The 12,566-nt window shown below is 42.8% G+C and overlaps 2 protein-coding genes across 16 annotated transcripts in view; one reads left to right on the forward strand and one right to left on the reverse strand.

Moving 5' to 3' along the window:
• The window catches only part of WNK1 (WNK lysine deficient protein kinase 1), a 150,367-nt gene extending 146,685 nt beyond the window's left edge, over positions 1–3,682 (forward strand). For all 11 annotated transcript variants that reach the window (XM_032349196.1, XM_032349185.1, XM_032349187.1 and 8 more), the window contains 2 exons: positions 6–193; positions 658–3,682. In XM_032349196.1, the coding sequence (XP_032205087.1) occupies positions 6–193; positions 658–975 (506 nt within the window). In that variant the 3' untranslated portion in view covers positions 976–3,682. The remainder of the gene's footprint in view (positions 1–5; positions 194–657) is intronic.
• A 549-nt stretch (positions 3,683–4,231) lies between these two features.
• The window catches only part of RAD52 (RAD52 homolog, DNA repair protein), a 36,703-nt gene continuing 28,368 nt past the window's right edge, over positions 4,232–12,566 (reverse strand). For 4 of the 5 annotated variants that reach the window (XM_032349198.1, XM_032349201.1, XM_032349200.1 and 1 more), the window contains 5 exons: positions 7,285–7,481; positions 7,007–7,143; positions 5,951–6,043; positions 5,390–5,605; positions 4,232–4,941 (listed from right to left, as the gene is read on the reverse strand). In XM_032349198.1, the coding sequence (XP_032205089.1) occupies positions 4,880–4,941; positions 5,390–5,605; positions 5,951–6,043; positions 7,007–7,143; positions 7,285–7,481 (705 nt within the window). In that variant the 3' untranslated portion in view covers positions 4,232–4,879. The remainder of the gene's footprint in view (positions 4,942–5,389; positions 5,606–5,950; positions 6,044–7,006; positions 7,144–7,284; positions 7,482–12,566) is intronic. The other variant, XM_032349202.1, reaches the window with a different exon arrangement.

The following is a 12,566-nucleotide window of genomic DNA, read 5'->3' on the forward strand; positions in this document are numbered from 1 at the left end:
TCTAGGGACCAGCAGCACAAACACCGTTGGGGGAACAGTGAACAGCCAAGCCGCCCAAGCTCAGCCTCCTACCATGACGTCCAGCAGGAAGGGCACATTCACAGATGACCTGCACAAGCTGGTGGACAATTGGGCCCGAGATGCCATGAATCTTTCAGGCAGGAGAGGAAGCAAAGGACACATGAATTACGAGGCAAGTCTTCTCTATTTGTCATTTCCCTCATCTAGCAGAGTATCACTTAGCACACACCTGAAGCAGAGGTGATACCAACTACCTAACTAGTGCTTAGCCTTCCATGTGGTAGCCTTCTTTAGCAGCTCAGAAATTCTAGCACCCAGTTACCCTTTTGCCTTTGAATCCCTAGCTCCCTGTTTGTCAACTCGGTTTTTTCTCCCCTTTTCTCTTACCACCCTGAATTGCATACATATATATATACACACACATGCACGTGACTCTACCCACTTCCAAGCACCGTAGTTCTTCTACCCTTATTTGGCAAGTGTAAAGAGACAGTAACTGTGAAAGGTTTGGTTTTGGTTTTACTATACCCTGTAAGGTTCAAACAGCCCCAGTTTTAGAATTACATTTCGGTACCACCCATTTCCCCTCTGGGCTAATACCACACCAAACTTGACATGCAGTTGTTTTGTTTTCAGGGCCCTGGAATGGCAAGGAAGTTCTCTGCACCCGGCCAGCTGTGCATCTCCATGACCTCAAATCTGGGTGGTTCTGCCCCCATCTCTGCAGCATCAGCTACCTCTCTAGGTCACTTCACCAAGTCTATGTGCCCCCCACAGCAGTACGGTTTTCCAGCTCCCCCCTTTGGCACTCAGTGGAGTGGGACAGGTGGCCCGGCACCACAGCCGCTTGGCCAGTTCCAGCCTGTGGGAACTGCCTCCTTACAGAATTTCAACATCAGCAATTTGCAGAAGTCCATCAGCAACCCCCCAGGTTCCAACCTGCGGACCACTTAGACCTAGAGACATTAACTGACTAGATTTGGGGGCAGGAGATGGAATGCTGAAGGGTGGGTGGGAGGGGGGAAGTGGGAAAGTAGCCTATATACTAACTACTAGTGCTGCATTTAACTGGTTATTTTTTGCCAGAAAGGAATGTTTTTAATACCGCTTAGAGCCCTCAGAATTAAGACTGTCCCTCCCCTTTCACCATTTATTGGAGTGGAACAAGAAGAAAAGAGCAGCTTTCTTGTGATGGGGCGGCTTCAAACTATGCTTTCCTATTTCTCTACACCCAATAGTGAGGGCTAGAAAAGAGAATCATTTATCAGAAAGCAACAAGAGAGCTCAGTGGAAAACCAAACCCATCTGTATATTCAAATGGGTGGAGCTCTTAATTTTGGTACCCACCCCAAATCCCTTATTCCCTCAAGAATCTAAACCACAAGACAAAACAAAAAAACTGTTGGGCTCTCTCCTACCCTGTTCCCCCTCCCATTTTCCTTTCTTTGTTTCTACTTTTGTTTCTTTCTTTTTTGGTTTAGAACCCAATGAAAAACACCAGGGGACTGAGGTTTCAACCCTTTCTTATAATAGGTCATTAGTGCTTTAAGCAAATGATATTAGCAGCTTTTGACTGCAGCATTAGCAATTAGGAAAAAAAATTAAGTCCCCTGCGGACATGTAACTTTGCCATCAGTTTTGATGTGGAAACACTGTGATATATAAATGTTGTTGGACAACAGTAGTTTTAAGAGTAAAATATGAAAGGTTTAAAAAGTTGAAAAAAAAAAAAAAGCAAGCTCTGTCCTTTACTTATTGAGACACTTTAGCTTTTTTCTTTGTATTTCCATTGTAGTAGATAAATAAATGTGAATGTAAGATTGTATAAATTACTGTACTTGAATACTTCTGTTCTCCCAGTATTGCTTGCTGGATATTTTAGTGCCTTGGACTTCTACTGCTTCTGCCATTAGCACCAACTTCTCATCAGACCCCAGGTCAGCAGAGGGCATATGGAAGGATATTAGGTCCATGTGACCCCAGCAGAGGATTATGCCAAAGGGAAACTGAGTGTTTTGTTCTGTTGTTTTTTGTTTCGTTTTCTTTGTTTTGAAGTCATTCAGTTTTGTCTAGAGCAGGTGTAAGATGAGCAGGGTGAGAAGTTACGTTGACATCAGTGGTTGAAAGCAGAAAGTTCCTGTTTCAAGAACAGTAAGGAGGGGTGTGGTAACAAAATTGAGCAATTTAAAAGATTAAGGGTGGTGTGTGATAAATGAAAGAAAGACTTAAGAACAGGAGAACAGACTTGTCGGGAAGCCGTGTGCTGCCTGGCCCACGGGGTGTCATGAGCCTTACTTAATCGTCAGGCTTGATAGACAAGACCTAGTGGAAATGGCTGAATAGAAAGGGAAGGGGGTGGGGGCTACTTTTTAAGTTGGGAAACGTTGATAGTGGAAAGTCACCGATGAAGAAAGATGCTCTAAGAAAAACTTTGCTTTCCTCTTGTTGCAAAATATATCCTGCATTTCTCAGCTTGGGGTACTGTATTTTGTGGAAAGTGGACCCACATCTGAATTAAGCATCAGAAGACAGAGTGCTTATTCCTATTCATTTCCTGTGTGATGTCCAGATGGTTGCAGGATCATACATCTGTTGTGCCACCTCTGTGTCTAGAACTGCAGCTGATATTCTCACATCCTCATATAAACAAATACTCCCCCGAAGTAATGACTGCAACCAATCAGTATTATGTAGTGCTACGCCTAGTTGTAATGGGCAATTCTGTTATTTTCAGAGCTTTCAGAAAATAACTCTCCTAATTGGCTATGTCTGGGATCTCTGTTATCTATGAAGATGCAGAAAGAAGCTAGGACTCCTAATCTTTTGGGTGCTTCTTCTCTTGACTCTTGAGTTGGGAAGTTAACACATTTCCAGTTTCTTACCCACCTCAACAGCACATCCCAGGAATCACCACAATAGGGGGAGCCTGCTTGGCTGTCCTATCCTGTTGTTCCTTCGTGGGCCCTGTTTTCGTCAGTAAGTTAGCCTAGGTCCCAGAGATGCACAGAACACTGAAGGTTTAGGAGAGTAGAAATGAAAAGGACAGGGGTTCCAAGCCCTGCTTCAAAGTTGTTTACTTATTTATTCTCTGCTTAAGATTCTTGGGGAGATGGTAAGAGTAAGGATAGAATAAAGAAGGTGCCAAGTAAATGAGAAATGGACCACCTAAGATCAATGAAACCATACTTTTTACTAGAGGAACGAGGGAACCAAATGCAGCACATTATTTTTTGTTATTTTGGTTTAATTTTGAGATCTCTTCACTTACACACAAAAAGTAAGAACTGGTTTTATTTACTGTTGATTTTTTTTCCCTCCTGTGGATGAAGTAACTAAAGCCTAGAGGAATGAACTAGTGCTACTGAACTGTTTAAATTATTTTTGTGTTAATAGTATACACTTTGAGTATCTTTTTCCACATTACAAAAAATCTTTCTGAATTATAAATGTTTTCCTTACATTATTTAACAATGTACACTGTTTAAAAAAACAAATAAACTGAATTCAAACCTTGGGGGTTTCTCAGCAGCCGTTAATTGTACATTTTGCACTAACTCTGGGTGTGGCGCTTCTTGTAAGACTGCGCTTCCTGCTTCAGTTTGTTACCTTTGTAGACTTATTTAATGAAACCATTCGAATAAACCAAACTTGCTTTTGTTGAGCTGTGGGGTTTCATTTCCAGCAAATTCCTTTTGCATGATCTCATTAGCTCAGTTTTGAGTTGTGTACAGTTTATAACTGGGTTCCTGATTCCGGGAACTTTTTTAAAGCAGCAGTTCTGAACTAAGATTACGCTTCAGAAAAGGGAGAGATTTTTTTTCTGGGGGAAGAAAAAAGGTAAGGATGTCAAAACCAAAAGATGAACATATGACCAGATCCACATGATGAGAGATACGATAAAGGGGAAATCATGGTAAGCTACAGCCTTTTCATCTTTCAAGGGAATAGAAATGCCTGACTGCCTTCCTGTAGGTTAAAGGAGTGCCCTGCCTCGGGTTCATAGCTTCCCACAGATGGATCTGTTATCTAAAAATTAATAAAAGCCACAGCTTGAAGATTAGATGAAAGGCACAGCCCAAGATGCATCTTAAAAAGAACCTGCAAATTCATCATGGGGGCAGGGGGTTATGAAACATTTAAAACTATGAAAAAAACCCAAGTTAAGATGGGTTATATCTCACATCTGAAATGGAGAAATACAAACACCTACTTGTGTTTTTTGTTACAAAGGAAAGAATTTATTTTGCTGTCTTAAAATGCCTTTTCTTTGGCCTTCAATCATTTCCTTGATCAGGAAAAAAACTGCAGGATAGTGACACCATAAACCTATAAACGAGAGATTATCATAGATGAAGACTGCAGCCAGGATTGCAAGGTAGCTAAACGCCGCTGTAGCTTTTGTTCTCAGGAGGATACACAACACAGTTGTGGACAACAGTAACACCGAGCCCCACGGTGAAAGGCGGCAGACGTTACAGTTCCATGTAGGCAGTTGTAAAAGTTGGTGCTTAGTAGTACGGCTTATGTTGCTTACAGGACAGGTAGCCACTGGGCATTCCTAAAATTTCTATACATACTACTAACACAGCACCTTAGCAATAAATAGTGAAGAACCTCAAGAGCCAAAGAAAAGGTGGTTCAGCTCCGAGCATTCCCCTGCAGGGTGTAAGCGCGGTTTTCTGACTGCTCAGCTTTATCTGCGGCAAGTTCCAACAGTCAGATCCTCTGGTTAAGTCGAAGCAAGGCAAATCCTTGGAAATAAAGCTTATTCCCTAGGAACGATGAACGGTTTTATGGCGAAAAAGTAGTTTTTGAAAGTTCCTTTCTGACAAAGTCAAGGATGTGACCTGAGCCTCCATTAGGATGGATCCAATTTCCTTTTCTTCAAGTCCTGGTTCTTCCCAGTGATATCACAGTTTCCTACGGGAGAAAAAATAATTTAAATGTGGCTGCTATTATTTTCCAAGTAAGAAATAAACTGACAGCTAGTGATTTCTGAACTGTTAGTTAACAATCCTAACTTAAGCTAAAAAGCCAAGAATGAAAACTTACAAGGGCAGAGCCCTCCGTCAATGCTAGATCAAGTTGTAGTAACCAAACACGATGGGCCTACTTTAATGAGGAAAAGCTCTTCATTCAGTTCATGGTTAAGCTTCCTACTACTATCAAGAGTTACGAGGGGTTGCACCTCTAGTCAGGAACTCAAAGGAACAGTTGTGGCTCAAACCAGTTACTTGTCATTTTCTTAGACCGCTGTTCCTCTGGCAAGACAGTACCCAACTTCTTCAAATGGAATATCATTCTTCCTTTAAAAGGCATAGAATCAAGCCCAAGTTCTTTTAATTTTTGTTCCTAAACACTTCACTACCTGTTACATCTTGGTTGAGGTTGTGAGTTTGGAAATGGGAGGGTCCCGATTTTGCTTGTGGATTCCGGTGGCACATGTTCTGTGGGGTCCTGTCCCAAGTCACCCTCTGGTTCTTCAGAGCTGGTGTAGCAGAGGTCTGGAGCAGTTCTGGTTTAGACAAGGGCCTGACATCACTGTCACCTGCATCTGGATCCATATCCCACATTCCAAGACTGTCTGCAAGGACCAAGATCATGGGAAAATGCAGCATCGCCCAGTGTTTTCACATAAAGTGCTGGGGAAAGCTGGTCCTAAGAAATCCCACGTCACATGTGGACTGGGAAGCTCCTGGCATTTCTCCTTCCCCTACCCTTGAAAGTACACTGGAGCTTCTCTTAGGCCAATCAAGGAGCCAAGTGTGTGTCCTCAGACCTGCCATCAGTCCATTGGGCTCCCTTTTTTCCCCAAAACTTCATGGGACTATAAAACAGATAAAAATGAAGATTTTTTTTTTATGCCAAAAGCGCATGTTGTAGGTACTTACTGATCAATGCTTAAGTCATACCCGTAGCTCTTACCGACCTGTAAGGAAGTCTTTCTCTGCGAGTGGTTCAGAAACGGCAGTCACAGGGGTGCTGTGCGTCAGAGGAGGTGCTGGCGGTGCTGCCAGAGTCACTGGGGGGTTGGGGGGTGGGGAGGACAAAGTCACAGAATCACTTAACCGTTGGAGAGAGCCTCAGAAGAGCAAAGCTGCTGGAGTCACACCAGTTTCTAGCACAGCGAGGAGCAGAGAAGATTCCTGATCCCGTCCCCGCCTGCAGATAGATCTACAAGACTAGAAAGACTTTTTTCTTCTCACCAAATTGGGGAACGGGGTTAAAGAGTTCATTTCTCCTTAAGCAGCAAAAATAGGTTATTATTAGAAGCTATCTCGTCCTTTTTTTTTTTCCCCAAAAAAAATCTTAAGCAGAAATTCAAAATGTAAAACCAATAGAAACTGCGGCTCTGGCTGTGGGAGGTCACTTCCCTGCAGCCTTCCTGCCGGGAGCTTCGGTGGCCTGGAAGTTCAAGATCCAGAAAAAACGTTACTATTAAGAACATCCCCACCACCGTAAGTTTTCTTCCCCCTACACTAGTTTAAGCCTGCCAGTGCTGAGGGGAATATTAATGACATAAACGCGAAGAAAGTCCTCTGAATCTTAGAGAGAAGCTGGGCAAAAGTCCAGCTGGTCTGGGATAAGCCCCTTCTTTGTTTCTACTCTGGGAAAGACAAAAAAGTCTGCTACTACTAAGTTGGCCTCGAATAAACTGAAGTTCACAGCTGAAGCATGGCCAAAAGCCCCCACTATCCTCAAACCATTCCGCCTTCTCTTCACAGATCACTCAGAAAGGCTTTATTCTAACAGACACGGCCAAAGTACCTGAGAGAAATGTTCTCTACCCTGAAATTTCTAGTTCTAGTTTCCCTCAAGGGCCATTTCCTTCCCTTAAAAAAAAAAGAAAAAGAAAAAGAGGAATGTCTTGAAAAATGGGGAAATGATCTTAGGTGCTTAGACTCCTCTAACCTGCGGGGAACCCGAGAGAAGTCCTACTGAGGTCTGCTCGGCCCCAAGCCCGGCCCCCACCCTTCTCACACACCCCGAGTCTTCTTCTCAACCTCCCGAGCAGACAGTTGAACTTGCTGCTGCTTCTCCATTTGCTCCCGGAACTGCTGCTGCAGCTGCTTCTGCCGGAGCTTCCGCTGGTAGGTGGCCTCGCTCTCGGCTGCGGTCAGACTTGAGCACCACGAGAGAACAAGCTGGGGTGATCCGGGGCCCGCGTAGCGAACAGCACCCAATGCGCTGGCTCAGGCGGTGAACGGGGAGGTAGTTCCACCCCGCGGGGAAGAGAAGAGAGGGAGGGAACCATGACCGTACCGGGAGCCGCTGGCCTTCTCTTCCTGCCCCACAGCGTGCGCATCACCCAAGCGGCTCGGTCTGCAAGGGGAGGTCACCTCCTGTGGTTTGGGGGACCCCAGAGCCACGTTCTGCCGGCAGCTGCTGTATCTCGCTTGTTCCACAGATGGTTCAAAATCTTGTCTTTTTGCTTTTGTTAAATCCACTTCAAGAGGCAACTAAGGACAGAAAGGGGGTAAGTAACTTCTTCCAGCCACACTTGCCCTTCCTTGTCCCTGTCTCAATGATCTAGATTCCTGAAAAATGGCATTTGATAGTCCTCGATCCATCATTCCCTCTAGGTCCTGAAAAGCTCAGACAATGGATCCACACTTCACCTAGTATTTTTATTACAGTAAAACAATTTCATGTTCTACTTTACACCATTTTGTATCGATCAAGTTTTGATAAAAAGGATTACCTTTATGATCCAGGGCAAATGGTCGATAGACCCTAATTGGAATCTCTCGTCAGCTGGATCAGTCTGACGCTATCTACTTTTTCACTCTTTTCATGGAAATGATCATATGTAATCTGTGGAGGCCTACCCCTTCTCTGCCCTTTCTCCTAGGACCTCCCCCTAAATACAACACTCATCCCTGAAGAAGCCTCGGGTTGCTTCCAATGAGAGGAAGAAAACTTGCAAAGCCCGGATGCAGGGTGCTAGCTAAGGCTCCTGGGAATCTCCAACTTGGGGTCATTCCTGCATCTCACCAAACGTGAAAACTAATGATAGTTCATGGCACTGGGCACAGTGCTCTACTTCCAAGCCCTAAGCACTACAGAAACCCAGAGCTTTTCGCTTGGGAGAACTTCTCCCTCAATTCATATTGATAGAATAATTGAAAAGGAGAAACTGAGATGACCACATTTTGATAAAGACAACCTAAAAATGATAACTGTATTATGAAATTTCTTATCTACATTGGAAAGTAACTAAGTAGGTTCAAAATAAAGGAACTTGGGGCACCTGGCTGGCTTAGTTGATAGGCTACTCTTGATTTCGGGGTCATGAGTTCGAGCCCCCATGTTGGGGGAAGAGATTAAAAATAATAGTAATGTATTTTTACTTAAAAAATAAAATAAATGAGCTTGTGCTACAAGAATGAGCACTGAGGACATTTGCTAAGTGAAATTAGGGCCAGTCACAAAAGGGCAAATATGTATGATTCCATTTATATGAGGGATGGACTTAGAGTAAAAAAGCAAGACAAAGTAGAATAGTGCTTGCCAGGGGCCGCGGGGAAGAGGAAGCAGGGAGCTGTCGTTACAGTTTCAGTTTTACAAGAAAAGAATTATAGAGACGGATGGTGCTGATGACAAAGGTATTCACTACCTCTGTCTACCTAAAATGGTTAAGATGGTAAATTTGGGGTGGTTTTTTTGTTATTTTGTTAAAGATTTTATTTACTTATTTGACAGAGAGAGAGAGCACAAGCAGGGGGAGCAGCAGGCAAAGCTTGGGACTTGATCCCAGCTCTGTGGGATCTTGTGGAACTTGATCCCAGGACCCCGGGATCATGACCTGCACTGAAGGCAGACACTTAACCAACTGAGCCACCTAGGCGCCCCAAGATAGTAAATTTTGTTATGTATATTTTACTACAAGGGGGAAAAATAGGGAAAAAGTGAGCTTTGAAAAAAGCTTAAAAGACTCACAATGCTAAGTACTGTCAAGGATGTGGAACAGCTGCAGCTGTACAGTGCCATGCAGGCGTGTGAATTTGTACGACCACACTGGAAAACTGGAAGAATCTGCCAAAATGAAACATGCTGTCCTCTGACCTGACCCAGGAATCCCCAAGACAAATGTGTGTGTGTGTGTGGTTGTGGGTGCACCAAAAGCTGTGTACAAGGATGCTAATAGCAGCTCAATTCAAAACAACCAACAACTACCCAGAAAACTCCAATGTCTGTTAAAGTCAGAATGGACAAATGAGTTGTGCTATGCTCATGTGATAGAAAAGTATACAATGGAAATGCTACATGCAACATGAATGAATCTGGCAAACAGGCTGAATGAAAGCCAAACACAAAATAGTCCGTATATTTGGGCTCCCAAACGTACAAGGAATCCAAACTAATTTATGCTGCTCAAAGTGGTTACCCGTAGTAGTAATGACAAGGGGAGGCCTTGGCAATGACTTGAAGGGACGCTACTGAGACTTCAGGGACACTGGCAATGTTTTATCTTGATTTAGATGCTGGTTAGGTGGATGTGTTCATCACACTGAACATGTATGATGCATGTACTTTTCTACATGTTTACATGTACATTTTAATACTTAAGTGAATTTTTATAAAGAATAATTTCATTTATCTGAAGTTCAAAAACGGGGAAAAATCTACAAGGCTGGGGCACCTGGCTGGTTCAGTCATTAGAGCATCCAACTCTTGATCTCGGGGTTGCAAGTTGGAGCCCCACATTGGGTGCAGAGATCACTTTTTAAGAAAAGAAAGAAAAAAATTCTAAGACACTGAAAGTCAGAATAGAGAAGTCAGGACAACAGTTCCTTTTCAAAAGAGAAGTCGAGGTAGTGAATGGGAGGGGGCAAATGGGGCCCTGGGATGCTAGTAAGTTTTAGTTTCTTATCTGGGAGATAAGTAACTGTTCACTTCTAAAAATTCATCAGACTGTGCTATTATGAATTATGTAGTTTTCTGTGTATATGTTGCACTTCATTTTTTTAAATCTTTTAAAAAATAATAGAGTAAGAAAAGGAAAGGAGAAAAGGAGAAGGATGTTATCAAAATGGTATACTCGAAAGCTCCAAGTGCCCCCTCCTCCTAGAGACACTGAGTTAAGTTACAGACTAGACCCTGCATCTAGTTAGACTACCTAACTAGACACAGACTAGAATACCTTTGTGAGAACTCCAGTGACCAGCTGAGAAGCTACAGGACTCAGGCCAGCATAAAACCAAGATAAGGAAAAAAAAAAAAAAAGACAGGATTCCAGTAAAAGGGGTAGGAAAATTCATGTTATTTTGCACGCCCACTCACACCCCTGCCCTCACCCAGCATAGAGCAGTACAACCAGGAGGAAACTTCCCATCCTGAGCTCTCCCCAGGGGATGGAAACACAAGAGTAGACTATGCCTCCACTGTTGTGGCTTGTCTGGGAGCTGCCCGAGGCACTGGTTTCTGTCTCCCTGACTCAGCACACTGATGGGACCAGCAGAGTTTAAGAGTCACTAGAAACAGGGACACCTGGGTGGCTCAGTTGGTTAAGCAGCTGCCTTCGGCTCAGGTCATGATCCCAGCGTCCTGGGATAGAGTCCCACGTCGGGCTCCTTGCTCAGCAGGGAGCCTGCTTCTCCCTCTGCCTCTGCCTGCCATTCTGTCTGCCTGTGCTCGCTCTCTCCCCCTCTCTCTCTCTGATAAAGAAATAAAAATAAAATCTTTAAAAAAAAAAAAAAAAAAAAGAGTCACTAGAAACAGAGCACCAGACCACAATGGAGCTACAGTGACGCAGTCAGATGCCAGAAGGAGAAGGAGATCACAAAAGGTTTGAGAGGTCCTAGGACCTCTAGCTGGGCTTACTGGTAAAGGTCTTCCCCTCCACAAAAGCAATACATAAAGACGGGGACAGGTGGTTGTTTCCTCAAATGCCACATCTCAACAAAAGATCACAAGGCATAGAAAGAAATAGGGAAATGTGGCCCAAACAAAGGAACAAAATGAAACCAAAAATTGACCCTACCCTCCCAAAATGCAATCTATGTGGTACCTAACAATGAATTTAAAATAATGGTCATAAAGATGCCTAATCAGCTAAGAGAGCAAACACACAACTAAATGAAATCAAGAAAATTATACATGAATGAAATGAGAAGAATATCAACAAAGAAAAACAGCCAACAGGTTCTGGAACTGAAAAATATAGTAACAGCTGAAAAAGTAACTAGAGGGATTTTACAGCAGACTTGAACTGACAGAAGAAAGAATGAGCAACAAGAAGACAGATAATTTGAAACCATCTCATCAGAAAGCAAAAAGAAGAATGAAGAAACATGACAGAGCCTAAGGGGCCTCTAAGACACTTGTCACACTATGTATTAAGAGTCTCAGAAAAAGAAAAAGAAAGGGGCAGAGAGATTTTATGAGGAATTAATGGCTTAGAACTTCGAAAACCTGAGGAAAGAGAAGACACACAAATTCAAGAAGCTCAAAAAACTAAACCTAGGATAAACGCAAAAGGCTCATATAATCAAATGGCCAGAAGTCAAAGATGGTACACTAATAAACAAATTACCAGAAAGAGAAATTAAGGAAACAAACCTATTTATAATTGCAACAAAAAGAATAAAATATTTAGCAATAAAGGAACCAAGGAGGTAAAAGACATGTAACTGTGAAAACTGTAAGACTGATGAAAGAAACTAAAGAATAAATGGAAACATATTCCATGCTGTGGACTGGAAAAATTAATATTGTTAGAATCTCCAAACAAACCAAAATAATCTAGATTCAGTGCAATCCAATGGCATTTTCCACAGAAACACAACAAACAATCCTACAATTTGTATGGAACCGCAAAAGACTGAACAGCCAAAGCAAACCTGAGAACAAGTGGAAAGCATCATGCTACTGGATTTCAAGCTACACTACAAAGTACAGTAATCAAAACAGCATGCTACTGACATAAATAAAGGAACCTAAAACAAGGGAACAAAATAGCTCAGAAAGAAACCCATGTTTATACGATCAACAAATTTATGACAAAGCCAAGAAGGTACAATGTAGAAAGGACAGTCTCTTCCACAAATGGTGTTGGGAAAACTGGACAGCGCATGCTAAAGAATTAAACTAGACCACTATCTGGCACAATACACAAATATACTCAAAATGAAGTACAGACTTATGTTAAGGCCTGAAACTGTAAAACTCCTAGAAGAAAACACAGGACATAAGCTCTGTAACACTGGGTTTGGTGATGACTTTTTGGATCTGACACAAAAACAAAGCCAACAAAAGCAAAAACAAACAAGCGCGACTCCATCAAACTAAAATGCCTCTGTGCTCCTGGGTGGCTCAGTGGGTTAAGCCTCTGCCTTCAGCTCAGGTCATGATCCCAAGGTCCTGGGATTGAGGCCCGCATTGGGCTCTCTGCTCAGCAGGGAGCCTGCTTCCCCCTCTCTCTCTGCCTGCCTCTCTGCCTACTTGTGATCTCTCTCTGTCAAATAAATGAATAAAATATTTAAAAACAACAACAACAACAAACTAAAATGCTTCTGCACAGCAACAGAAACTGCCAATGTGAA

This window comes from Mustela erminea, chromosome 6 (assembly GCF_009829155.1).
Source record: "Mustela erminea isolate mMusErm1 chromosome 6, mMusErm1.Pri, whole genome shotgun sequence".
Taxonomy (NCBI): Eukaryota; Metazoa; Chordata; class Mammalia; order Carnivora; family Mustelidae; genus Mustela; species Mustela erminea.